Here is a 25960-nt window from a genome sequence, read left to right on the forward strand (position 1 = left end):
TCTAGCACTTGATACTCACAATCTTTCAGGTTATTTTCACAGACGAGACAGAGGTTTTTATGACCGTTTTGCCCCAATTTAAAACAAGGATGGGTAAGTATGGGTAAAATAAATAAATAAATATTGTACATAAATAATTAATTTGTACCCATTAGGCACATTTTCCTAATGGTTTTCAGTGCAAATTGTATTTTGATGTTCTTACAAATCACCAAAAATAAAGACAGCCTGAAGCCTGATTATCTTTCTCTTTACCTCATCAACTGCACATTCCCATTACGAACAAAACTGGTTATTATCATTTTTAATGTGTTTGGGGAAAGGGCACCCTTGTAAAATGCCATGCAAATTTGGCCTGTTGACATTACCATCCACATCATTAAGGAGAACCCAAACCCGTGTAAGACTAAGTGCCCTCTGCCATCTTCTATCTCTTAGTAGCCACCAGCCTTAGCAGAGGTCGTCATCTTGCACGTCAGAAGCCTGTAGTTTCCTATCAGTGGACTCAGTAGCCCAGCCACCCGCACACCTCTCATTAATCAATCACATCACTGGGGGAGAGCTGTTGGAGGAGAGGCATAGGACTACATGGGGGACTGGGCCCTCGAATCAACCTCGACCAAGGACCTCTGCGGGACCTCTCTGTAGTTCCGCAACTGACTCCTTCTCATGGCCTACTGGTGCAGCGGGCTCTGAACTAGCCTCTCAGCTTCCCTCCTCTGGTGGTGAGCAGGTGCGGTGGGTCCCCCATCATAAGCAGTCTCTGCACAGTGCCTCCTGGCCCTGGATGGAGTCCCGGCAGGGGCAGAGGCGGCGCAGCTTGGGCCCTTTCCCCGCGCAGCTGTACAGCAGCGGCTCCTTCTGCATGAAGCACTCGCCCTCCTCCAGAGAGACGGCCGGGAACAGGTGGCTCACCTCCTCCTCTAGAGCCTCACACTGCACCTGCAGCCTGCGGGAGATACCAAACATTTCATACAGCTTTATTGGAATATACCAAGAATACAAAAGAATGAAAATATGTCATTGAATAAACTAGGAAGGGAGAAAGAGAGGGATGAAGAGTAGGAGAGAGAGGGAGGGAGAGACAGAACATTTCAAACAGCTTTATTGTAATATAGGAAAAACAGAAAAAAAAGAAGAAAATATATGATTGACTAAGTTTGGAAGGCCAGGAAGAGAGAGAGGGATGAAATTACAGTAGGAGAGAGAGAGCGAGAGAGGGATGGAGGGAGAGACAGGGAAGAGAGAGGGATGGAGGGAGAGAAGGAGAGGAGATTGAGAGGAAGAAAGGCAGATGGAGACAAAGAAAGACGGAGGGAGAGTAGGAGAGAGAGAGGGAGGGATGGAGAGGGAGAAAAGAAGAGGTGGGCAGTTTGAGGGAGATCCCAGGGAACAGTCAGCTTTGTTTACCCTGCCGTGAGGGAGAAGACAGTGGGAGGCGAGAGCACAAGAAACAGCTGCTGGATTAGCACAGAATGATGCTTAGGTAAGTTTCACACAGCTGGGATGGCCCTGTTCACGTGATGTTCCCGATTCTGCTTCTCATTTTACTGCTGTTTTGTTTTGTACTTCTGTTTGGGGCCTGGATGTCTCTGTCTTGAATACATATAGACTTAGACTTAGAGACTTAGAGCACGGCCAACTAAGCATGTGGGCACTACACATCACTGATGATGAAATGAGTCCTCCTTGCATGCATGTAAAGCACTTTGGATGTAAAAAAGGTACAGTATACGTGTACACATTCAACTACATTTACATTTAGTCATTTATCTGATGTTTTTATCTAAAGAGATACAAAAAAGGGAAACAACTAAGGTACAGTGCGACAAGGACATGTTAGAGCAGCAATAAGTACTATTCGCATAGTGTCAAGTGGCAGTTCTATAAGGGGGAAAGTGCTGGGAAAGTGGTAAGTGCTAGATTTAGCCAGCTGTTGGTAGCGCTAGAAGAAGAGGTACTCTCACTCATTCACACGTACACAGATGCAGTTCCATCTGCACACAGGCCACTCACTGCCTCACCAACACACAGGACACTCACTGCCTCCACTCACTGCCTCACCAACACACAGGACACTCACTGCCTCACCCACACACAGGCCACTCACTGCCTCACCCACACACAGGCCACTCACTGCCTCACCCACACAGAGGCCACTCACTGCCTCACCCACACAGAGGCCACTCACTGCCTCCACTCACTGCCTCACCCACACACAGGCCACTCACTGCCTCCACTCACTGCCTCACCCGCACACAGGCCACTCACCCGCTTAACGCCTCCAGGTTGTTGACATACGGGAAGAAGGCCGGCTCACACACCAGACTCTCCTCCTGGCACGCCCGCACACACGAGAGGCCCTCGGGGGCCAGCAGCAGCAGCATGGCGGAGAGCGGTGGCCAGCAGAGCGGCGCTGTGACGTTGGGGGCCCAGACCAGTGTGCTCGTGTTGGGCAGCAGCATGAAGGGGCTGGGGGGACTGCCCGGCCAGGACTTTGAGGCGTTCACAGGGGGAAACGGGGCATCAGGGTGGCAAAAGTCCTAAAGCAGAGTAGAGAATGGCAACATGTGTTTGTGATCAATCAACTGACAAACAATCAGTCACATCTCTCCACCCATGCATCTGGTTCTTCAACATAAAAGTAAAGAAAGTCTGAACTACAAAGATGTGATTGTGATTTGTGATGCTTGTTTATCTTTGCATATCTTTTTATTGTACAGACGTATGAGGCACTACGCCAAAATACGTATTTTCTATTTGCTGGGTAAAATGGAAATTCATACAGTACACAGTAAAATTCATACAGTACACAGTAACAGGGGTTACAGGATATACTCAACGTAATACTGATTATATCATCATAACTCTTGCTAAAGTTGGACACACAAAATAACATTGTTTTTTCAGTTGCATAAGCGTAAGACAGTCTGGTATTGACTTCAGGGGGCTCCACTGTTCTGCCCAGCAGCATCTCGGTCTGACCACCCAGAACATGGAGCTCATATAGCGGGCTGGAACTCAGGCTGCTCTTGCTCCACTAGCCTGGGGCAGGCACCGGCCTCCAGCTCTCTCCACTCCACATACTCATCGGGCAAACAGAACCGGCAGCGAATGCACTGACCCCTGGTCATGTGTGTGTGTCCATGTGTGTAAAAGTGTTTGTGTGTCTGGTTGTGAAGGAGAGACAGAGAGATAGAAAGAGTGAGAGTGTGAGAGAGAGCGAGACAGAGGGATGGAAATCAGTATTGGATCAGTAGGCTGAACACACACTGTGGGTGCCAGGCTCTGACAAACAGTGTTTAAATTCTCTCTGTGTGTGTGTGTGTGTGTGTGTGTGTGTGTGTGTGTGTGTGTGTGTGTGTGTGTGTGTGTGTGTGTGTGTGCGCGTGTGACAGTGATAAAGTGTGTGACAGGTCTCAGATAGAGGCTGGTAAAGGGATCAGAAGAGGTCACTGGCTTCTATTTCCCCATTTCGCTCTGGCTGTCAGGCCACTCCATGGGAACAGACAGCTCACAAAATAGCTAAACATACTGTGCATCTCTGAATGTGTGTGTGTGTGTGTGCGTGTGTGGAGAACCTACCTGATGCTCAATGTAGGCATTAACTCTCTCCAGCATTCCCTCACAGGTGTACTCAAAGGGCAGGTAAGGCTCCACCTGGAAATAGACACACACACACACACACACACATGAATCTCATTATTATCACCTCCTCCATCAACACAGCTTTCTAACTTCAGTCACAGGTAACAATATGGTAAATGTGTATGCCTAACCCATTACCATGATTGAGAATAAATGCACAGCACCCGATTGCTACAAAGTCATATGCATTATGGTTTAATTGCCCTCATATCGATTCAATTCAGAGCGAAACCTGATTAGATCAACTTACTAGAAAATGGGTTTGAGTGTAAATAACATCCACTTCATCATGCATCGTTTGAGTCTTATCGTCTCTCAGACAGGCCTTAGCGATGGCAACGCTTGCTCTGGACCACTTCCCTCCTTCACCCCTCATTGCTTTTTACTCCCTGGTTCTCAGCTCACTCGGAGTTTCAGTCATGTCCCATATAATGAAAGATGTAATGAATAATAAGTGTCAAATTTTGCTGCCGGGCCTTTTTGCACTGGGTTAAATTGTGTATGATTATTTGAGTGAGGAGGTCTGCATGCTCAATGAGGACCAAGAAGACGTGAGTGAAGTGTCTGTTGTGATCTGGCTTCGTCTGAACAGACCCTCTCACTAGTAATGGAAGGAGCCTCCTGGCCTTGCTACAGAGGAGAAGCCCTGTAAGTGCTGTGGCATTTAACATGACAAATGATCCCGTTTGGAGTTTATTTTCATTCTTATTAGTTTATTTCATCTGACTCAAATGAAGTGTATCAACCGCCTCATCAGCTATTCCGGAGTGAGCTTTGCCTCGGGCGTTTTCTGTACAAAGGGGAGGCATATGCACGCATATGCACGCATACACACACACACACACACACTCACACAAAGCACCGAACGCACACGCACACGCACACACACACACACACACACACACAAAGCACCGAGATAAAGTCTTATCAATTGTCATATTGTCAAAGGAATTCATTTCAGTTGACATTCACTACTGAGATCCGAACTTCTCGAAGGAATCTTTTGCCCTCAAAACTACCATCATAGGCAGCATATGAGCCAACTCACACTACAGCTCCCCTGATTCTTGTTAAAAGAATCCATTTCAGTTGGTGCTTGCCTACTTAACTTTAGTGAGCCAAACTCGCCCATGGGAATATTCTCCCCTTGTGCACACCTCCACACAGCAGCAGGGATGACGTGGAGGCTAAACGCAAGTAAACACACTTTATCCACCTCTTATTAGAGTTTATCCACCTCTTATTAGAGTTTATCCATCTCTTATTAGAGTTTATCCACCAATTTCAACTTTTAACATTAAAAAATTACCCTGTATTATCCACATTCACAATATGTACACTCATCAACAATCTAGGAATCATTTAATACCATTGGTATTGTTATAAACATATACAATAACCTCTACCATCATCAAACATCAAAAATCCGATACCGCATGGCACAATCCACCTTACTCTGATCACAGAATTCATAGTTTACCCACCTCTTATTTTACCACTACTCCTCTGTGCAGCAGGGATCCTGTACACAACCCATACTTTTCATGCTACCCTTGTAGACGTCTCTGTCCTTTTAATCTTAAGACCAATACCAAAGAGACATTTTGTGGTTTTGCAGCAGTAGTTTCCCTGACATACAAATTACTTTTTTAATGGTGCATATTTTTCTTTTCACGACATTGATTCAGTAATATCATTCACACAGACGAAGCTTCCATCATCCTCATAAGTTCAGTCAGAGACACCCTGCTGTGAAGCAGTGGCCTCTATAGCTGTTTGCTCTCCCTGCCTCTCTTTCTTTCTGTGTGTGTGTGTGTTTGAAAAAGAGAGTGTGTGTCTGCCTCTATCTGTGTATGTGTGTGTGTGTATGTGTGTGTGAAAGAGAGAGTGTGTGTGTCTGCCCCCCCCCCCCCCACACACTCTCTATCTATCTGTCTGTGTGTGTGTGTGTGTGTGTGTGTGTGTGTGTGCGTGTGTAAGCGTGTGCGTGTGCGTCCGAGCCAGCGAGCGAAAGTGAGAGAGAGAAAGAGACAGAGAGAGAGAAAGAGAGAGAGAAAGATAGAGAGAAAGAGAGACAGAGAGAAAGAGATCACATTTCCGATCATATTTTCACCCTACACACCGTAGTAAATAAATATGTAAACCAAAATAAAACAAAAATATTTGCTTGCTTTGTAGATTTCCAGAATAATCCAGTACCTGGCCTGCAGACCCGTTCGCAATTTGGTGTTAGGGGAATTTATCACTTGAACTGAGTTAGTGGGTCCGCCATAGTGCCACGAATTGCGCACTGGTCAAATCAAATATGGCCGCCATCGGCTATGATGAAAATTCAACTTTTTTGTTTCTGAATATATACACATGTAATACCTCCATTTAGACGTATTATGGTATCTGGAATTCATTTCTGATATTGTTATGACCATATTGGATGATTTATGACCTTAAAGGAACCATATGTAAGATTGTGGTCAAAACTGGTACTGCAATCACTTTCAAATTACTGTAGAGCAGTGTATCCCCTTCCCCTTCACTCTGACTGGCAGAGCTGGCAACCCGGATGCCGAAACACTATTGACTTTGTGATTAGTAGATAGGTGGAGGGTGGCGCATCAGGCCAAAACACAATATGACAACATCAACATCAGTTGAGGGCTGCAACTTCACTTTTTAAATGACAATATCCTGGCCGGACTACTGTTGTCAGTGATATAAGTATTTTAAATGAACATGATTTCTTAATGTCTAGTGACATATCAGGGCCATTTTATGATTAATTGAAATACATTTCTTACATACGGTTCCTTTAAAAGGTAATGGTCAAGGTCATTTTTCTATTCTGAAGACCTTGGCCAGGAATAAAAAACAGAGAGCAATAAGTCTAATTCTACTAAATCTGACATTTAGCATTAATTGCTAATATTGTTTTTAACATTGAAGACATGAAGAGAAGAAACGTAACAATTATAAACATCCCCTTTAAACTTTTATTTTAATTGGGAGTTAATGCAATGATATAAATTAAAACAATTGGGTGCAAATAAAATTATGTAGCAATAAAAGTGATACAAAATAACATCATACCAAATATACCATATACTGATTTCTCTCAAAGTGTACTGTATGTGTGCAAGCATGTTAGTGGGATGGGTTTTTACAGGATGATTTTTCCATGGCAGAATACGGTGCATGAAACTCCAGCAGCACGACAGCCACATCGACGATTGTCACACCTGCCTGCACACTTACATACTGTGAGCAGACTTGGTGGTAAGGGCTTCAGACATTTTGATGGCAGTTCCGTTGGCTCTCGTCTTGCTTTGGAAGCTGTCTTGCAGACCAAAATCAACTTCCAGGAGCACTTCTCTCAACTTTGTGCCTGCCTCTCTCATTATGTCCTGATTATTCAGCTTGATGGCCAAGTCAGTAGCGTTAATGTCAGATGAGAAAAAAATGTCAGATTCATTTATCCTACTGTTGGGAGCGATTGTGACCAATTCTCCATAGTGATCAAGGATCAGCTTTTTCATATCACGGGTCTGGAAGGTACTTGTAAGCACCTCGCCTTCTCCCAACAGGCTCAACGCAAACTCCACAATATCACTCACAGTGCAACACTCTCCCTTTGCCAAAAGCTTGTCAATATATGAAAGAGCATGAGCAAATAGCACCTGCTTAATGTTGGTAATGGCTGGTTTCTCTAGTACTTTGGCTTTGATGGCACGTTCATATTTTCGCATGTAGTTCTGGCGACAGAGATTGTGGCAAAATAAATCTGCTGATATGACTGATTTAATAGAGCTATCTTCACCGTCCCTCAGTCGATCTGCAATTCGTGTGAAAACTACATCTTGGTTATGCTTTGCTGCAGCAATGAGTTTCTTTGCACCATCATACTCACAAATTCTGTACTTGTCACAACATTTCTTGTGTTCCATATATCCACATACAGTATAACACAGGGCAATGTTCTTGCATCCTTGTCAGAACTTGGAGGTGCACAAGGTGTAACACTTCTTCGTAAGGTTGTTGTGAATTTAACACTTGTAGAAGCCTCATCTTCTGTCTCACACACCTTAGATTCTTCAATTCTTTTCTTCTCAATAGATGTCAGTTTACGAGAATTAGTGTATGACTTGTAGCATTTGTTGGTATTATGGTAAACAAACATGCTATTATCATCATTATCCTCATCATCATCCCCCATCAGAGTTTTGATACGATTTGTAACCACATCACAGATTTTAGCAGCTTGTTTGATCCTCTCACGTCCTGTCTTTTCACATGTTACAGGCAATTTATTATCTTCTTGACAGATGATACATAACCTTTGATTAAGATTGTCCTGATCTGCCATTGAAGCAACCAAATTCAAGCTTTTGGGACCCGAGGGGTATTTCACAAAGGCAGAATTAAGACATCCAAGATAAGTGATAAAGCGAGGTTTGACATAGCGTTGTCTGGTCATCCTAGCTCAACTCGTTTCACTAATGCCAATCCAGGATGAGTAGGAGCGACTATGTCAAGCCAGGTGTAAGTAATTCAGGATGTGTGCGCGTTCTCGTTTCTGCTCCAAAGTGCCCATGGTTGGAATAAAAAAAAGACGCAGAAAATAGCGTCATTCACACAAAGTGAACAACCGCTTTTGATATAGACCAGGGATGTCAAAGTCAAATACATTAGAGGGCCAAAAAAACAAATTTGCTACAAGCCGAGGGCCGGACTGGTTCAACATATTAAAATGACTGCACGTAACCTATTGAACCAAGATGTGTACTGTATTTTATTTAATGATTAAAGTATAAGTATAAGTATAAGTATATATACTCTTTTGATCCCGTGAGGGAAATTTGGTCTCTGCATTTATCCCAATCCGTGAATTAGTGAAACACAGCACACAGTGAGGTGAAGCACACACTAATCCTGGCGCAGTGAGCTGCCTGCAACCACAGCGGCGCTCGGGGAGCAGTGAGGGGTTAGGTGCCTTGCTCAAGGGCACTTCAGCCGCGGCCCACTGGTTGGGGCTCGAACCGGCAACCCTCCGGTTACAAGTCCAGAGTGCCACGGCTGCCCCAAATGAATAATGACTGTGACTGAAGTGCGGGCAAAGTTTGCACAAATGTACGATTTTTCCCATCCTCACCGACCTTGTCATAAAACTTGTTTAAATGATCATATGATGCCTCCTTGCTGCTTTGTCGTCTACATCAGCCTTTCTCAAACTACTTTGACCTGAGGCCCAGTCAAGGCATACTTTGGGGTCATAGGGCCGACCTACATGAACCCACCCCCTCCTCCCACCCCCCATTAAATTATCATAATGATATCACAATTATTATTATTTTTATACTATATTGCTATACATGCACTTCAAAACAGTCAATGTTTAAAGTGCTAAGATTGTTCATAAAAGCACATCAGAGTACTGCTTTACTAATGTAAAATATAATTAGGCCTACAATAGTTTCATTGTTTTTGCCTTGTTGCATGATGCTTGCATGAGAAATACTTCTCAAAACAACAGCAGTTATATGGGTGCTGTTGTTTTGGGATGTTTCCCTCATGCAAGCATCATACACTGATAGAATATTTATATGTTATTTAATTACATTTAATTTGAATGCCTGAATGTAAGGATTCAGGAGACACAATACCAGCTTGTGTGAATGGTAAATGGCGGATCAGATCATGCGTAAATCACTGATCTGGAGATCTTTAACTATCTTTAACTAAGACTAATTAATAGCTTTTGGCTGACTTTAATACTTAATGCCAAACAGTGTTTTATATAGTCTGTGCTCTGTTTTTATGGAAGTTGCATAAATCCACGCCGTTCTATTAAATGTCGTTTCATAATTAGCCTTCCAAAAGCTTAGCTTTGCTACCAACGCAGTAATACGCATGCATTGAATAAACGCCATACCACGAATTAATTCTATGCCTCTATGTTTGATGACACCAAATTAACATTTCCTACTAATTGCAGAAATGTTTGTTTTCTTTTTTCTGTCCGCGGCTCCTTGACCAATTGCGCAGCAAATTATCAGACGATGGACCGAATAACTTCACTCTGCAGACCATTGTCCACATTGCGGACCGCGCCCATAGTTTGACAAATGGTGACCTGCATGCTGCCATATTAAGGCCTTTTTTTTACGGTGTGTTTTAGCCGGTTTTCGCGGGAAGGCTCTGTAGAAATCTGGCACCCTATTCAACGGTTAAACTGAAAGAGCGTGCGCTTCACAGACAACAGAATGAACGAAGTTCACAGTAACGCTCATCAGGCAGTAGTAGCCCAAATACAGTACGCTCAGTTCACGTTCGCTCAAAATACATATGAACGAAAGTGACTTTCGTTCAATGAACGCGCTCAGGCACAACACTGGGGAGGGGGGTAGCTGAAAGTTGACATCTGCCCTGACTGAATACTGATGAATAATGCTGCTTTCGAGATGTCTCGTAAATCATCGTACACTCACCCGTACAACATGTACCAATGAGTGGCTTTAGGAACGCCTTTCTCTCGAGCCACGAGGGGCATTAGCAGGAGGCTAGTCATTGTTATTGTTTTGTGCTACATGTAGCCTCTAGCTAAACGGCTGGAAAACAAATTGTTACATTGTATTGCAGGCACAGCAAGACCGTGCAATGCATGAATTGGTGACCGGATTGAAGCAGCAATGTAATCTAGTGTGTAAGAGCATTACATCAAATTTAAAATCAAAATCATGACCAACACAGTACATATGCAAAAAAAATACATGCCATCTCATCTCAACTATGGGCGCAGCCATGTTTGTTGTAAGGTCGTACGTCCACCTCGGGGGAAACCCTCAAGTACTCCGAGGTAAAGTGGGCGTGCCTGCCCAAAATGCCGCAAGAAAGCTGGGTAATTTACACTTTCCAACTCGGGCGGCGGATTTACGAGACATTTACGAGACATCTTGAAAGCAGCATAATTAAGCCGAGGCCCACTTGCGGCGCCGCAGTGAGTTCGTGGGCTACCGTTGCATTGTGGGGAATGGAGTATTGATGCGCAAAACAGCAGCCGGTGGCTGTGGCTGTGGGGAATGGAGTATTGATGCGCAAAACAGCAGCCGGTGGCTGTGGCTGTGGATATTTGGTTACTAACCAAATATCATCCCGGGGGCCATAGATAATTCATTCGCGGGCCGGATCCGGATGCTACCCCTAAATTCCCCATACTAGGATGAACTGGCATTTGAAAATATCCAAAATTAAATATTGCAGTTCCAAGCCAAAGGATCAGTCCTCCTCTGTGGAGATTTTAATGCCAGAACTGGGAAAGAACTGGATTATATATGTTCAGAAGGAGATGACCATATATTTGGAAGAAATGTGTTTAACACAGGATCTTTAGAGTTCCCTTCTATGAGAGAAAGTTTTGATGACATATCTAACAAAAGTGGGAAACAACTATTGCATATATGCAAAAATCTTGGTTTATACATCTTAAATGGAAGAACATCTGGGGACTCGCTAGGAAGACATACATTCTGCTCCCATCTAGGTAATAGTGTCATAGACTATGGTTTAACAGATCTACCACATAGAAAGATAAAAGCTTTCATGGTCATGCCACAACTACCAATGTCAGATCACTGTCAAATCAAAATTCTTTTGAACATCGACATAATACCAGTCCAAAATGAACACCAAAAAATGCTCCCCATTCTTTATAAACACAAATGGAAAAAAGACAGTCAGTCAAAGTATGAAGCTATATCTAACAGTATACACATAGAAAACATGATATTCACTTTCTTATTCTCTAAATTCACGAATGAAAGATCTAGTGTCGACTCTGCTGCTGAGGAACTAACCAATATATTCTTGAAAATTGCCCATATGTCAGGCATCATAGAAAAAATGAAAAAACCAAGAAAGAAAAAATGCTCAAAGGAAAAATGGTTTGATCATGAGTGTTTTAGGGCTAAGCACGACCTAAGAGTACTCTCAAATAAGAAACATAGAGACCCCAATCAAGATATACGCTTGAAGTACTTAGATGCTCTAAAACAATACAAATCACTTTTGAGGTCAACAAAAGCTAAATATATGCTATATATCTAAATTTATATCTAAGCTTGAACAAATTGAGGAGGCCATTGACACCAACACCTTTTGGAAGATATGGCACAAAAACTCCACTGACAAGAGAAGCAATCCTTAAACTGTTCAACCTGGTTATGAGAACAGGATATTATGGGTATGGAACCAAGGATTGATAACCCCAGTATACAAAAATGGTGATAAAATGAACCCAAATAACTATCGTGGGATCTGTGTCACGAGTATTCTTGGTAACATTTTCTGTAATATACTGAAAACAAGAATACTTACCTTCTTGGATAATAAGAACATTTTATGCAAAAGTCAGATAGGCTTCCTTCCTGAATTTAGAACCACCGACCACATCTATACCCTCCACTCACTTACTGAACAGTATGTACAAAAAACAAGTAAAGAAAAGATCTATGCATGCTTTGTTGATTTTAAAAAGGCCTTTGATTCCATCTGGCACGAGGGCATGCTACTAAAAATTATTGAGAGTGGTATAAAAGGCAATGTCTACTCTATAATAAAAGACATATACCAAGAAAATACATGTTGTATTAAAATGAATAACACCAGAACAGAGTTCTTTAAGCAGGGTAGAGGAGTTAGGCAAGGTTGCAGCCTAAGTCCAATACTCTTTAATATTTTCATCAATGAGCTAGCTGTAGCAATCAACAAATCAACATCTCCTGGACTTGTACTTGACAGCGCAAATATAAAATGCCTTCTCTTTGCAGATGACATGGTCTTACTTTCGCCATCAAAAGCAGGTCTACAAGAAAGCCTTGACATTCTCGAAACATATAGCAAAAATTGGGCATTACCTATTAATACTGACAAAACAAAAATAATGTTTTTTTCAAAAGAAATCAGGAAAAGAAACCCATTTTAAAATTGGGGAAACTGCCATAATATCACATTATAACTATTTAGGACATCATCAGGAAGGTTTAATCTGGCATCAAAAAACCTGGCTGACAAAGCACGAAGGACATATTTCTTAATTAAAAAACAGCTTAATAAATTCAATCCACCAACTAACTTCTGGCTCAAGATTATGGACTCCATTATCAAGCCTATTGCTCTGTATGGCAGTGAGATTTGGGGACCCCTGTACGGGCTTGATTATAAAAAGTGAGATAAGGGCCCAACTGAGTTACTGCACCTACAAATCTGTAAAGATGTCTTGGGTGTACATAGAACATCATCCAACTTGGCCTGCCGCTCTGAATTGGGGAGGTTCCCTTTACTTATCGACATCGACAAAAGGGCCTCCAAAATTTGGTTACATCTGGCAAAAAACAATGCTGGCACATACCACCATAAGGCTTTCAAGCACAAGTCCCTTACCCAGAAGTGTGACCCCTTATTCCAAATTGCAAACAAAAATAACATAAACAGCCTAAGTCACATGACAAAATCTATACTGAAAGAAATTGACAACACAAATCAGATGCATTATACTAAATTCTGGATGGAAGAAATAAAAACGAATGACAAACTAGATATATACAGAACCCTGAACAGAAATTACTGTATAGCCCCATACTTAAATGACATCAAAGATAGAAAGAAAAGAACAACACTGACAAAATACAGAATCAGTGACCATAGCCTACCCATTGAAACTGGTAGACATAGACAAACATGAGTGCCTAGACATATGAGGAACTGTAGCTTCTGCATAAATGATGTAGAAAACGAGGAACATTTCCTTCTTAATTGCATCAGATATGCACCTATAAGGGACATTTTTTTTGCTGAATTCAAAAAGCATATAACAGAATTTGAAAATCTATCTCCACAAAGAAAACTATATATATTATTGGGAGATGAACCAAACTGTTCATGCCTAGCTGCAGATTATATTATGACCTGCCATAAAACAAGAGAAAAGTTGTAACTTTCATGTATGTGGCATATTGATGAGTTTATCCCCTTTGTGTACATGTAAATACTATGTTTGATATTAGGTATTGCTATTTACCTCAAATTGATTTATGTAGATGTATCTGCAAGTGTAGGCAAATAATGTGTTTACAATAATAAATTTGTTTTATTTCTATTTTTTCCTACAGTATAGCACTATTGCTGAAGCTATTACTGTCCTTTTAATACCATTTACCATTTATCCTTTCATTATTATTATTATTATATATTTTTTTTACTTTCCTTTCATTATTTCATTTTATCTCTATACCAATACTTATGTAAAGTTGATTATTAACATGTTATACTTGTAGCTTTGGCAACTACTCATTCATGTCAATAAAGCACCATTTGATTTGATTTGATTTGAGAGAGAGAGAGACAGAGACAGAGAGGGAGTGTGTGTGTGTGTGAGAGAGAGAGCAAGCGAGCGGAAATGGTTTGATCTGGCCTGCTTGTTGTGCTAGCGACAGATCGAGCCCAGCTCGGGTGATTAACGCACCGCTCTCCTCCACAGGTAGAGTTCATCGATCAGGTGGAGTAGGCAGGGGCACCTCTGGAAGGCTGGCACATTGGTGAGCCTAGCCCAGTCCAGCACAGCGCAGGTGTGTGTGTGTGTGTGTGTGTGTGTGTGTGTGTGTGTTCAGGCTGCTCAGCCCAGCGCAAGTCTGTGTGTGTGTTAAGGCTGCCCAGCCCAGAAGAGCGCAGGTGTGTGTGTGTGTGTGTGTGTGTGTGTGTGTGTGTGTGTGTGTGTGTGTGTGTGTGTGTGTGTGTGTTACGGCTGCCCAGCCCAGAAGAGCGCAGGTGTGTGGGTGTGTGTGTGTGTGTGTGTGTCTGTGTGTCTGTGTGGTGTGTGTGTGGTGTGTGTGTGTGTGTGTGTGTGCGCGCGCGCGCATGTTGAGGCTGCCCATCCCAAGCCCAGCGCAGGTGTGTGTGTGCTCAGGCTTTGCTGCTGCTGTATCTTCATTTCAAAAACAATTCACTTATGCAGACCGCTGAGATCTGCAGCGGGGAGAGATAAGACTACTGTATCTCCTCCTGAGAAGTCCCACAGCCAGGCTACACCAGTAACTGAAGCGTTCATTTCATGGAGCATGACCTGCAACAATTAGCTCCCGCTATCAACGGAACTAGCTACAGGTATACCAGATGTGATAGCGGTGCATTCATAAAAAAAAAAAAATAGACCAATCTTCTAAAACTATTTTACGCTCCAGGAACGCAACGCTTCAGTTACTTGCCTGATGTGACCTGTCTGTCACAGAGCCAGGTGTATATTTGACATGTTTTTGAGACAGCCTTGGGGAAGGCAGGGAAATAACAAGACACAACTACAGGAGAATTTGATCCAAACTTGGGTGGGACAGATTGTGGTGCCCTTACCACCACTGGGATTTTTACATCCGATCCATACACAAACCATTATCTGCGCATACAAACAGAATGCTGCCGTGGCGACTATCATCACATGGAAGGCTAGGTGGGTGAACTACCACAGGCTTGTTTCAGCAGCGTAATGTCATGGTGATATCGCCTGGCATATACCTTTGTCACCAAGTCCTGTAGTGTCATTTGGGACTGTGTGAATTACTCTAGCGGGATCCAATGATATCACTATGGCTTTAATGAACAAACATTCAAAGATAGTTTTTGAAGGCTTCATGGCACTGGTAGATTACCTTGGTTCTCATGATCTTCTGGATGGCTGCTTCAAACTCCTGAGAGTTGTTGAAGTCCACCGTCACAACGTGGGGCCTCCCGATGTGCTGCTCTGCATAGGGGTGCTGGGAAGAGACCTGGCAAAGAAAGAATAGAACGTCACTGTTTAGGACCACTGTCAATATCAATATGACATCTGCAGATTCTATTATATGTCATTGTGCAATACGAAGCCAATGAATTACAGTATGAAGAAAATCTGAACGCTTTGTGACTTATCTATATCTCATTGAGACTCATTTGCTGTAAACTGCTAAATAAACGACTTCAGAGAAGTAAATCAAATAATGACGTTTACTTAATCAACACATTTCAGGGTTAAAATTATTTGAAGGTGCAGAGCCAGCATTAAACTAGTACGTTTCAAAACATCAAAAAACTAGGTCAGTTAAATAAAGTACAAAGCCAATTAAATATAATGCGAGCCAATGCAAAACAGTATAAAGAAAATGTGAGACAGTCTGAACTCTTTGTGACTTACCACAACCTCATTTGTTGTAAATTAGTGCAAATGACTAGCCTGGCTAACACCAGACATTCTCAGAGGAATGAGATACCAGAGGAATCAAATGTCTGAGTATGGCTGCCATGCAGAAACACAGTTGCACAACAGAAGCTTAGCGCCATACGATAACATTACAGTACGTCATTTCTTGTGTATTAGCCGCATTGTGTATAAGCCGCAGGACAGTGTTTTATGCAAGTTAAAAGAAACAAAACTATATTAAAACCATATTAACTGCCCCCGTGTATTAACCTCATAGCTGAAGAAACTTGGGGCAGCCGGGGCCTACTGGTTAGCAATTCGGACTTGTAACCGGAGGGTTGCCGGTTCGAACCCCGACCAGTAGGCACAGCTGAAGTGCCCTTGAGCAAGGCACCTAACCCCTCACTGCTCCCCGAGTGCCGCTGTTGATGCAGGCAGCTCACTGCGCCGGGATTAGTGTGTGCTTCACCTCACTGTGTGTTCACTGTGTGCTGAGTGTGTTTCAATAATTCACGGATTGGGATAAATGCAGAGACCAAATTTCCCTCACGGGATCAAAAGAGTATATATACACTTATATATGCTATACTTTGCAATAGTTGGGAAATGACGGTAGCACATGAAAGTGCTGTGCGGGGAGCTCACCTCTCTTGATGTGGGCTTGCCTCTGAAGAACTCATGGTTGAGGGAGCTGTGCGGGGGCTGGAATCTGGGCTGGAGGAAAATGCAGCCATTGGCTATCGCCTCCAGAGGGGCTGGCCCTTCGTAAGGGAAGCCAAAGCCAATGAAGAGCTGGAAGGAGATGGAGAGAATGATCAGGAAAAGACATAAAGCTACTCAAGCTCAGGGTAATCAAAGCACACGCAGCATGTATACGCACACTCAGTAGTAACCACATCACAGAAAATCTGCACGTAATAAAAAAGATATATACATTTAAAAACCTGGTAAAAATACACACATGCATGCTCACGCACGCACACACACACACACACACACACACACGCACGTACACGCACGCACGCGCAAACACACACACACATTAATTCCATTCTTGGTCTCTATATGGCCTCAGCTGGCGTGGCTGAAAGCCCTGTGAGAGGGAGCAGACACCTTGGCTTTGCGCAGGAGCTGCTGGAGCTCATGCTGGGGCAGCAGGCCGTGGTTCTTGACGAAGGCCGGCACCTCCGGGGGGCGCTGTGACTCGTAGTAGACAGTGCCGTGGATCTCCATGTAGCGGTTCAGGATGGCCAGGAAGTTGTCCTTTCCCTGCCAGGCAGAGATGCGTTGAGTCAAGAAAAAAGTGTCGTGGCACACTCAGAACTATCTGTGCTTCAAGTTTAATTTTATCAACGTTTCGGCATTATGCTTTCATCTGATGTGGAGCATTATGGTGAAGTCCAAATCATTTTTGTTTAAAAGTCTGCGTTAGTTTTGAATGTTTCAACTGGAAACCCTCTAGGAACAGATTGAAAGGGTCTATCTACAGTATACATGGGACAAGATGTTTCATCCTGTTCGCTGATTGGACCTGCAGATCTCTCTTTGCAGGAGAAAACCCGCAGACCCAGATGACGTACTGAAGGGAAATGAAAATTGAGCGGAAGTAGGTAGGAGGGTGGAGCCAGGCTAGTGGGGGCTCACGCTAGTCAGAGTAGAACATTAGGGTTAAGATTAACGGAGTCATGCATGAGTTCATACAATGACCCCAGCTTGTTCACAGCAACGAAAACAAATTGGACACACTTCAGCGACTGCTGATCAGATACAAATCTGGTAGCCACGAACTCAATGACCCTGGCCAAATCTAAATTGTGAAGGTAAGTGGGCTGGATTTGTTTTGGCTACTGCCAAAAAACAACATGGGTTGAGATACTGTACAATACAAAAAACAATGCTGAGACTACAGTCTGTCCTATGAAATGAGTCAAATACTCATTTGGTAGAGTATATACTCCTTAAAGAAGATGATAAATAAATTTACTAATTTAGATCGCTAGTCAGTAAATAATTGATGTGACTCGTTGGGTGATTCATCACATTTGAGTGTTCGGAGATATCCAGAGCCATTAATCTGCTAAAGGTTGAGCCCCACGGCAGCTCATCATCAATAAGGAGAACTGTGTAAAAGGGCTTTTAAATACTGCCTATGCTCTGTTTCCTCCACAGCAAATGGATGAGAGTATCTTTCTGACACCTTTCTTTTTTCATTCCTAATTGGAAAAAAAGAAAGGATTTTTAAAACCTTTGAGGTGAGAATTCTTTAAAACCTCATTTTAAACTTAGCTACGTTCTTTGGTGTGCTGGTCCTTCATTAAAGATTTTAAATGATTCACAAGGAAAGGGGTTTCTTAAAGGTCCACCACCATTGTATTACGAAGTTAATTTTAAGTAAAAACCTCATTTGTTAGGGGAGTTCAGGCAGCAGGCGAACATTAATAAATGTAATAAAATGAGGAGATCAGATGTACATACCCGCAGCTGTGGATAGTCCAAATGGGTGAGATAAAAGAGACCGGAGAGGGAAAACAAACAAAGAAGAAAAGATAATTAGTCTTTTGCCTGTCTTAAGATAAGAGGAGCTTTGCATAGTGAGGAATCACCTGAGGATGGCTTTGACTCCAGAGGACAGGGGAACTGATGTGGTGTGTGTGTGAGCATGTCTGTGTATGTGTGTGTGTGTGTGTGTGTGTGTGTGTGTGTGTGTGTGTGTGTGTGTGTGTGTGTGTGTGTGTGTGTGTGTGTGTGTGTGTGTGCGTGTGTGTCTGTGTGTTGTGGATGTGAGTGCTAGGGGATTGCCATGGCAATCCTTCAAATTCACAAACTGCTAAGCAGTGCCTGAAACTATTCACTGAGTCGGGGAGTTGACAAAGCACCAAGGTGTGGGAGGAGGAGAACAAAGAGAGACAGACGAAAAGCAGGGAGCCAGAAGTGCTCATCAAAGACACAGAGACGTCCCGTTACTCTGAGGGCAAATGTGAACATACAGAGATGGAGAGAGTATGCAGAGACAGAGAAAGAGAGAGAGAGAGGGAGACAGAGAGAGGGAGAACACCAAGATCCACATATACACAAACACACACACACACATGAATGCACACTCAAACAATACAATCAATCCCAGACCCCTCTGGTGGCTTTGTCTCACATAAACCCCCAGATGATTGACATCCCCTGTTGACAGGTGGAGGAATCCATCTTGGCTCCCAGTGTGAAGACTGCACTGTGGCTAAAGCCCCACTCTCTTTCCATTTGTCATAGGCTGACAGGTAACATTATTTGCGCTACACCCCCTGAGTGCTATCTTGCGCCGCACCACCCAAATTGCCAGACTATCAGTGAGCCTGACAAGCCCCCAGGAGGCAATCTGCTCATCCTCCACCCGAGCCTCAGCCCGCGGCCTTCCCCTTTGCCTCTGTCAACATCAATGCTAACATCAATGCTAGCGTTTAGGGTGTAGCTCCCTTTTTAGAGAGGTGACATGTGTCTACTGTATGTCCATATGTGTGTGTATATACTGTATGTCCATATGTGTGTGTATGTCCATATCGGTGTGTGTGTGTGTACGTGTGTGTGTGTGTGTACAGAGGTGCAGTATTGAAATGTAATACCTGTCACAGTGAAATTCTTGATGGAAACTCATGCGACTGGGTGTGATAGCTTGGCCATCATCTTTTGGAAGGTAATCTCTTTTTCACCATCAAAACCTACTTGAGCTGAATTCTACAGAATACCAGTGGAAATGGTCCAGTCCATATTTGTCATTAGTCGATACCAATGACAACCATTGGCCCAAGTTCATTTTAATGGGCCCTTATAAACAATCTGTTGACAGGCTGCTGACAATGGCATGGACAAATAGGCAGAGCTTTGGATTTTGTGTACGGACTGGAGGCAGAGTCAGTGGAAATGTGGACTTAACTAGATGAAGCTGGGAGTTGCAGTATTTGCTACTTGGCTAATGACATCCTGTGGATGATCATGTAAAGGACCATTCAAGAGCGTGACCACCTGCGTGCACTGCTGATGGTGCAGATATTGTGCTGACATTGGGAGACTCATTCATTATTTGTTTTATTTATACACCGAATAAGATGACACATTCCTTATTCCTTATACCACTGGGGGGGGGGTCTCACACATGTTAGGCTCTCCATGTATTTTGCATCATTTTAGTTTGCCTGCCTCAACTGTGAAGCACTTTGGGTCACAGTTATGGTTACAGTTACTCAGCAGACTTGTCTTCCACATGGTTACAGTTACTCAGCAGACTTGCCTTCCACATGCTGACCTCTTTGCCGTACACCACGGCCATAGTGGCCACCTTGTTCCTCTGGATACTTCCCCGCTCCGTCTCGTTCAGCTCCTCTGCCACGAAGCCCATGAACGAGTTGTCCGGCGTGTGGGCTTTAGGGTGCACAAATAACAACAATCAATAGACAACAAGGCAACACTGTTGACGTCAACATACAATAGAAACAAGGCAACACTGTTGATGTCAACAAACAACAGAAACAAGGCAACACTGTTGACGTCAACAAACAATAGACAACAACGCAACTCTGGTGACGTCAACAAACAAACACCAAGGCAACTCTGTTGATGTCAACAAACAATAGACAACAAGGCAACTCTGTTGACGTCAACAAACAATAGACAACAAGGCAACTTTGTTGACATTAGTGGCGACTGGAAAAAATGCCAGATGGCGCGTTGTGTTCTCTGACTTGCGTTGGTCGTGCGCGTGCTGCAGAAGTCTTCATCTGCACGTAACTCGTTCTAAATTGAGTCAATCTGAGAGATTGTCAGTGTCAACCGTGACCTTTGCTTATCAGTGACTTCCTACACAGACTGAACTGAAGCGCCGGCTCTTTCTGTTATTTTCTCATTAACTCAAACAAAGAATTTTGAAAAAGGACTAAGAGAATAAAGAACTGACAAATGAAACAGATGAACAGTTCAAAGTAGAGGTCAAAAACGAAACAAAATTAACTGAACTGAAGTTTCTGTATTTAAAGTTATTGGTGTGTGTTTTGTGCTGTTTGTGTGCATCACCACATCGTTTCACTGTACCACTGTCACTGACTACAGAGTAATTCTTAGTAATTATGGTTCTTCATTAAAATGCTGTGGTTAGATAAGGCAGTACTGAACAGTATTGAACACACACACACACTCACACTCACACTCACAGATCTAGGAGTAACTTACGGAACATGGTCATGTATTGCCTGCAGTTCAGGTTCCAGTAGCCCCAGTTAGACCTGTAGTTGTGGTGCGTGGCATACTGCTCATGGCTGTAGGCAGGCTCTGTGCCAAATGTGTCAATCACCCGCATATGACACCTGTGTGCGAGAGAGAGAGTAATAAAAGAAAGAAAAATAACAAAAGGAAAGAAAAATAGAAAGAAAGAATGGAAAAAGGAAAGTAAGAAAGAAAGAAAGAAAGAAAGAAAGAAAGAAAAAGAAAAAAGAGAGAGATAGAAAGGAAGATAACAGATCTGACATTCAAGTTGGCATTTACCACAGACATTTTATTGGAAATGTCCATGGTATCGTAAAGGGTTTGTTGTGGCCCCTGCTTCGCAGGCAGGTTCAGCTTTGGGCTAAAGAGTTATGTGCTCTGTGCAGGAAGACTACTGCAGCTTATTAACAAGACACACAGCAGCAACCCACCCAGACACAGATCACATTAGGAATGCTGGATGGTTGCTTTCAACCCCACTCACTCCTATACACACATACGCACTGCAACACACACACACACACACACACACACACACACACACACACACACATATATCAGCTTTGTTTTTGCTTTTGAGTCTGAACTCTGATTTGTCCATTTCTGACAGCGTGCTTGGAGAAGCCCTACCCTAGGAGGGCGGCAGTGTTGTTTTGTTTTCTCTGAGAAAGGTTCTGCTGAGGGGCAGATAGATAGAAGGAGAAGAAAAACAACAAAGATGAAGTCATATCTTTCTGTCTCGTCTCCTGAAGCTACATGTCCACCTCTTCTCCATTCCTCAACCTCCACCCTAGTCATCCTCACTTCCTGTGTTAGCCACCTTATCTTTACCCCTGTTAGTGGAAAAGCCTAGAGGCTTTCAGACTTGACATGATTAACTGTACCATTTCTGTCTGTTTTTTTTTCACTCTCTCTATATCCTTCTGCTTTTCTTCCAGTTGCACACATCCTCAATTTATCTATGACCCCTGGCTTGACTGATACGCTCTAAAGCTGATAGCACAACGGAAGATAAACTTTAGCTAAAAAAAAAAAAAAATGACAACTTTGCAATACACACCAGACACCAGAGTCGAAACACTGAAGGACTCTCTGAGCTCAGATGATGTTACATGTACTGTAAATGCCAAAATGCTTGTCATGGCACCAGACCCCCAATATTCATGCGCCTTTCCCATCATTTTGAACATACCCACCACATCATCCCTTTCAGTGTCTTTGAACTTCTGATAAATAAGAGAACATGTTTTAATCAATATCAAGTAGTACAGCCTTCCGGCCATGAAAACAGGCCTGTAGCAAACCTACAGACTGTGGGTTTGAATGCAATCAAAAAGGGAAAATTCCATCTTAGTCTCAAAGAATGTATGAGCTTTAACCCTCTCTGATACCACTACTATCTTATCACACATCACGTCCAATGTTTGTGAGAGAGATAACTCAGTACACTGTCAGCATCGACCTTTCAGTCTATGTGAGGTTTGAGAGCAGAGCAGGGGTCTCAGACAGAGCAGGGGTTTTTAGACAGAGCAGCATTATACTGTAGTGGAACCTATGTTTTGACAGAAGTACTAACACCAGAGAATGCAAGAAAAACACAAAAAGACAGTGAGCTATAGTGAAGGAGAAATAAGTTGCCTGTGGGCATTTACACTATAGAGTGAGAGTGAGAGTGAGAGAGAGAGAGAGAGAGAGAGAGAGAGAGAGAGAGAGAGAGAGAGAGAGAGAGAGAGAGCATATGGGAGAGATAGAAAGATCGACAGCCAGATGGGGAGATGCTGTGCTGTCTCTCGTTGGCCTGATAAGAGCTGGGGGGTAAATGGGGATCATGGCAGGGCACCCAGCCTCACGTTCCACTGCGCTCCGCAGGAAATTGAATAAGCGCCTTCCGAGGAGCACAGCAGCGCGCCGCAAAGCAGCAACATTCGGCCGATAAAAAATTAGCTCACAGCGGCCGAGCCAAATGAATCCATCGCACCGAAGCCTAATCCGCTTTCTTCCAACGCCGAGATAGATGGGAGCCTATTTATGATCATTGCCGCTGTCCCATTATCGGAACAAATGGCCCTAAATTGCACTGGAAATAATTATGGTGCGTTATGTGTATATGCTTGGTGGACACACAGAGGCTGGTTCTGGCTGAGAGGAATGGGTTTTTATGAAATGGATGAAGCGGATGGAGATGTTAAGTGTTGTAAATGGCGACGTGCGCTGACATATCACCCGTGCTGGATGGCTCTCGTGGAGGCTAATGAGATGTTCATTATCAGCGCCGGTGATGGCTGGCACATTGGGTCTCTCAGGAGGGAGAGTGGAGAGTTGTGCAGAGTCAAGTAGGCCCCACACACACGTATGAGAGAGAGAGAGAGAGAGAGAGAGAGAGAGCGAGAGAGAGAGAGAGAGAGAGAGAGAGGACTGTGTGTGTGTGTGTGTGTGTCTCTCTCTGTGTGTGTGTGTGTGTGTGTGTGTGTGTGTGTGTGTGTGTGCCTGTCCCTGTCCGTCATGCTGTATCTGCTCATTACCTGTTGTTGTGCATGTATATGACTGTCACGCACACACACAGACACAGACAGACACAGACACAGACACAGACACACACACACACAAACACACACACAAAAACAGTGTGCCACACACAGAAAAATAGTGTGCAGTCCTCAAAGACACACAGACTTGCATGCCAACACTTTTTCTCTCAACCCACCACTCCCACACATACATTCATAGACACATAGACACACACACACACACACACACACACACACACACACGAGTATCCTCACCTGTATTTCTTGAGTGAGAGGCCCATCAGCTGCTTCATCTGCTGGAGGCCGTGATAGTCGGTGTAGACCAGGTCAAAGGGGAACGGTCCGGTCAGTGGACAGCTGCCTCTCCCGGGAGGAACCCCAAGAAAACTACAACACACACAAAGAGTACACTGTAGATATAAGCCATTCGTAAGCCACAGCCACGTTGGGGGAACCATCTGCTTCATCATTCCCAGCGACTGAGAGCCCTGCGTGTGATCACAATCCAAACCATGCTGATGACATGGGCATGAGCAGGAAGAAGTGTGAAAAGGGCCCCTCATCAGTTCTCTGAGCACGCGGAGCGGGTCCCTGGGGGTCAGGGAAATGGGCCTTTTGTGCTCTACATGCGCACAACGTCTCCTCCACCTCCTCCACAGCGTCTCTCCTGGGGAGATAGTGCGCACTGAGGGAGGGTGCTCATTGCGCTTCGAATGTCTCCCCGCCACGTGGACGCTCTCCTGAGACGGACACTCATGCTGGTGCTGAGGGGAGAGCCGAGTGGAGCGCCGGGTGTGTGTGTGTGTGTGTGTGTGTGCATGTGATGAGGTTGATGGCTGACTGCTGGGAGTCTGACGCTACACCTGGACACCTACCTCATACACAAATATATACACACACATGAATGCACATACACGCACACACACACATACTCGCGCACACACACACACACACGCACACACACAGACAAACACACACACACAAACTGATATACAACTACTTACACAATTTCATGTACTTTGTCTACACAGAGTTTCTCTCTCTCTTTCTTTCCCTCTTTCCCTCTTTCATTCCTTCTCTGCACGCTGTAAGTATTCTAATGCATATCTAACAACCACCACACAATATTATGTTACTTGTTACACACATGGCCACACACACACACCTCATGCACTCCAACTTGATTGTGCCTCTCAGCATGACCCTATTCCACTGTTTCCTGTTTCTGCAGCATTGTAGCGAGAGCCTATTTGCAGGCAAATCACCATCTACAGTAGGCAACACTGCTGTGTAGCTGAGTCGGTGCGCAAAATTACTTTTTCATGGCAGGCCCTGGAAATATAATAAATGTGTTGAAGTGATACGTTAGCCATTCACTGGTTGTTGATGCCACTCGTGTGCCAATAAAAAACGTGAGCGAGATGGATTGTGGTCAATGCATTATGAAAAAAGCTGTTTCTGTATGCTGACTAACTTCATTTAGAATTCTGCAGTGTGCCCTGTCAAGGATTGAAGAAAGCTCAGCAACAACAACAACAACAGAAACAAAAACAGAAACAACAACAAACAGAAAACATTCCTAACGTGAACATTCGCTTATCAAGTGGAAGTGAAGTACAAGTTTTTCCAGTTGAAAGAGAATCGGTTAATTAAAGTAGAAAAGAGGACCTTGATTTTGACATCAAAAACAGAGCTGCTGGAAACGCGTTCATCTGCATTACAAACACCGAGGCGTCTCTCAGATGTGTGATCGCCTGAGTCAGCAGTCTTTGTTTGTAATTGGCTCTTTCTCTGCTGCCTCTGTGCGTCTCTGAGTGTCCCTCTGAGTGACATGTTTGGCTCGTTTGTTTGTTTGTTTGTTTGTTTGTTCGCGTAGTTAAGACAGACACACCCAATTACAGCCTTTTAATTTTTTAATTGGGACTCGCGAGGAATAAACAGAGAGAAGGTGTGATTGCTAGGCGACCAGATCCGGAGGCTCAGTGAAAGATTGAGCAGGGGAGGAGGAGTGTGTGAGGGGGAGTGCCACAGAGGAGGGAGGAGTGTGTGTGTGTGGGGAGAGTGTGTGAGGGGGAGTGCCACAGAGGTTGGAGGAGTGTGTGTGTGTGTGTGTGTGTGTGTGTGTGTGGGGGTGTACCACAGAGGTTGGAGGCAGGGTGAGTGAAAGTCAGAAAACAGCCTCCTGCTCTCCTCCAGAGCTGTGTTTGGATTGAATCTGCAGGTAAACTGATTTTATTATTTTCCTGTGTCTCTGTTTGTACAACTAATGAGGTTGTGTGCTTCCTTTCACACTAGGCCAGAATGTTTCAATGTTTTAATCTTTCCC

General features: G+C 43.7%; 1 protein-coding gene across 1 annotated transcript in view; it reads right to left on the minus strand.

The window, feature by feature from the left end:
• Positions 1-601: 601 nt before the first annotated feature.
• LOC125296836 (alpha-1,6-mannosylglycoprotein 6-beta-N-acetylglucosaminyltransferase B-like) overlaps positions 602-25960 on the minus strand; it is an 82543-nt gene continuing 57184 nt past the window's right edge. Inside the window, 10 exon segments of the mRNA XM_048246940.1 lie at positions 602-949; positions 2272-2543; positions 3586-3660; positions 15336-15452; positions 16508-16654; positions 16976-17131; positions 18338-18343; positions 20139-20269; positions 21074-21207; positions 23890-24021. Of these exon segments, the coding sequence (XP_048102897.1) occupies positions 751-949; positions 2272-2543; positions 3586-3660; positions 15336-15452; positions 16508-16654; positions 16976-17131; positions 18338-18343; positions 20139-20269; positions 21074-21207; positions 23890-24021 (1369 nt within the window). The 3' untranslated portion in view covers positions 602-750.

The sequence above is a fragment of the Alosa alosa genome, chromosome 6, assembly GCF_017589495.1.
Source record: "Alosa alosa isolate M-15738 ecotype Scorff River chromosome 6, AALO_Geno_1.1, whole genome shotgun sequence".
NCBI lineage: Eukaryota > Metazoa > Chordata > Actinopteri > Clupeiformes > Clupeidae > Alosa > Alosa alosa.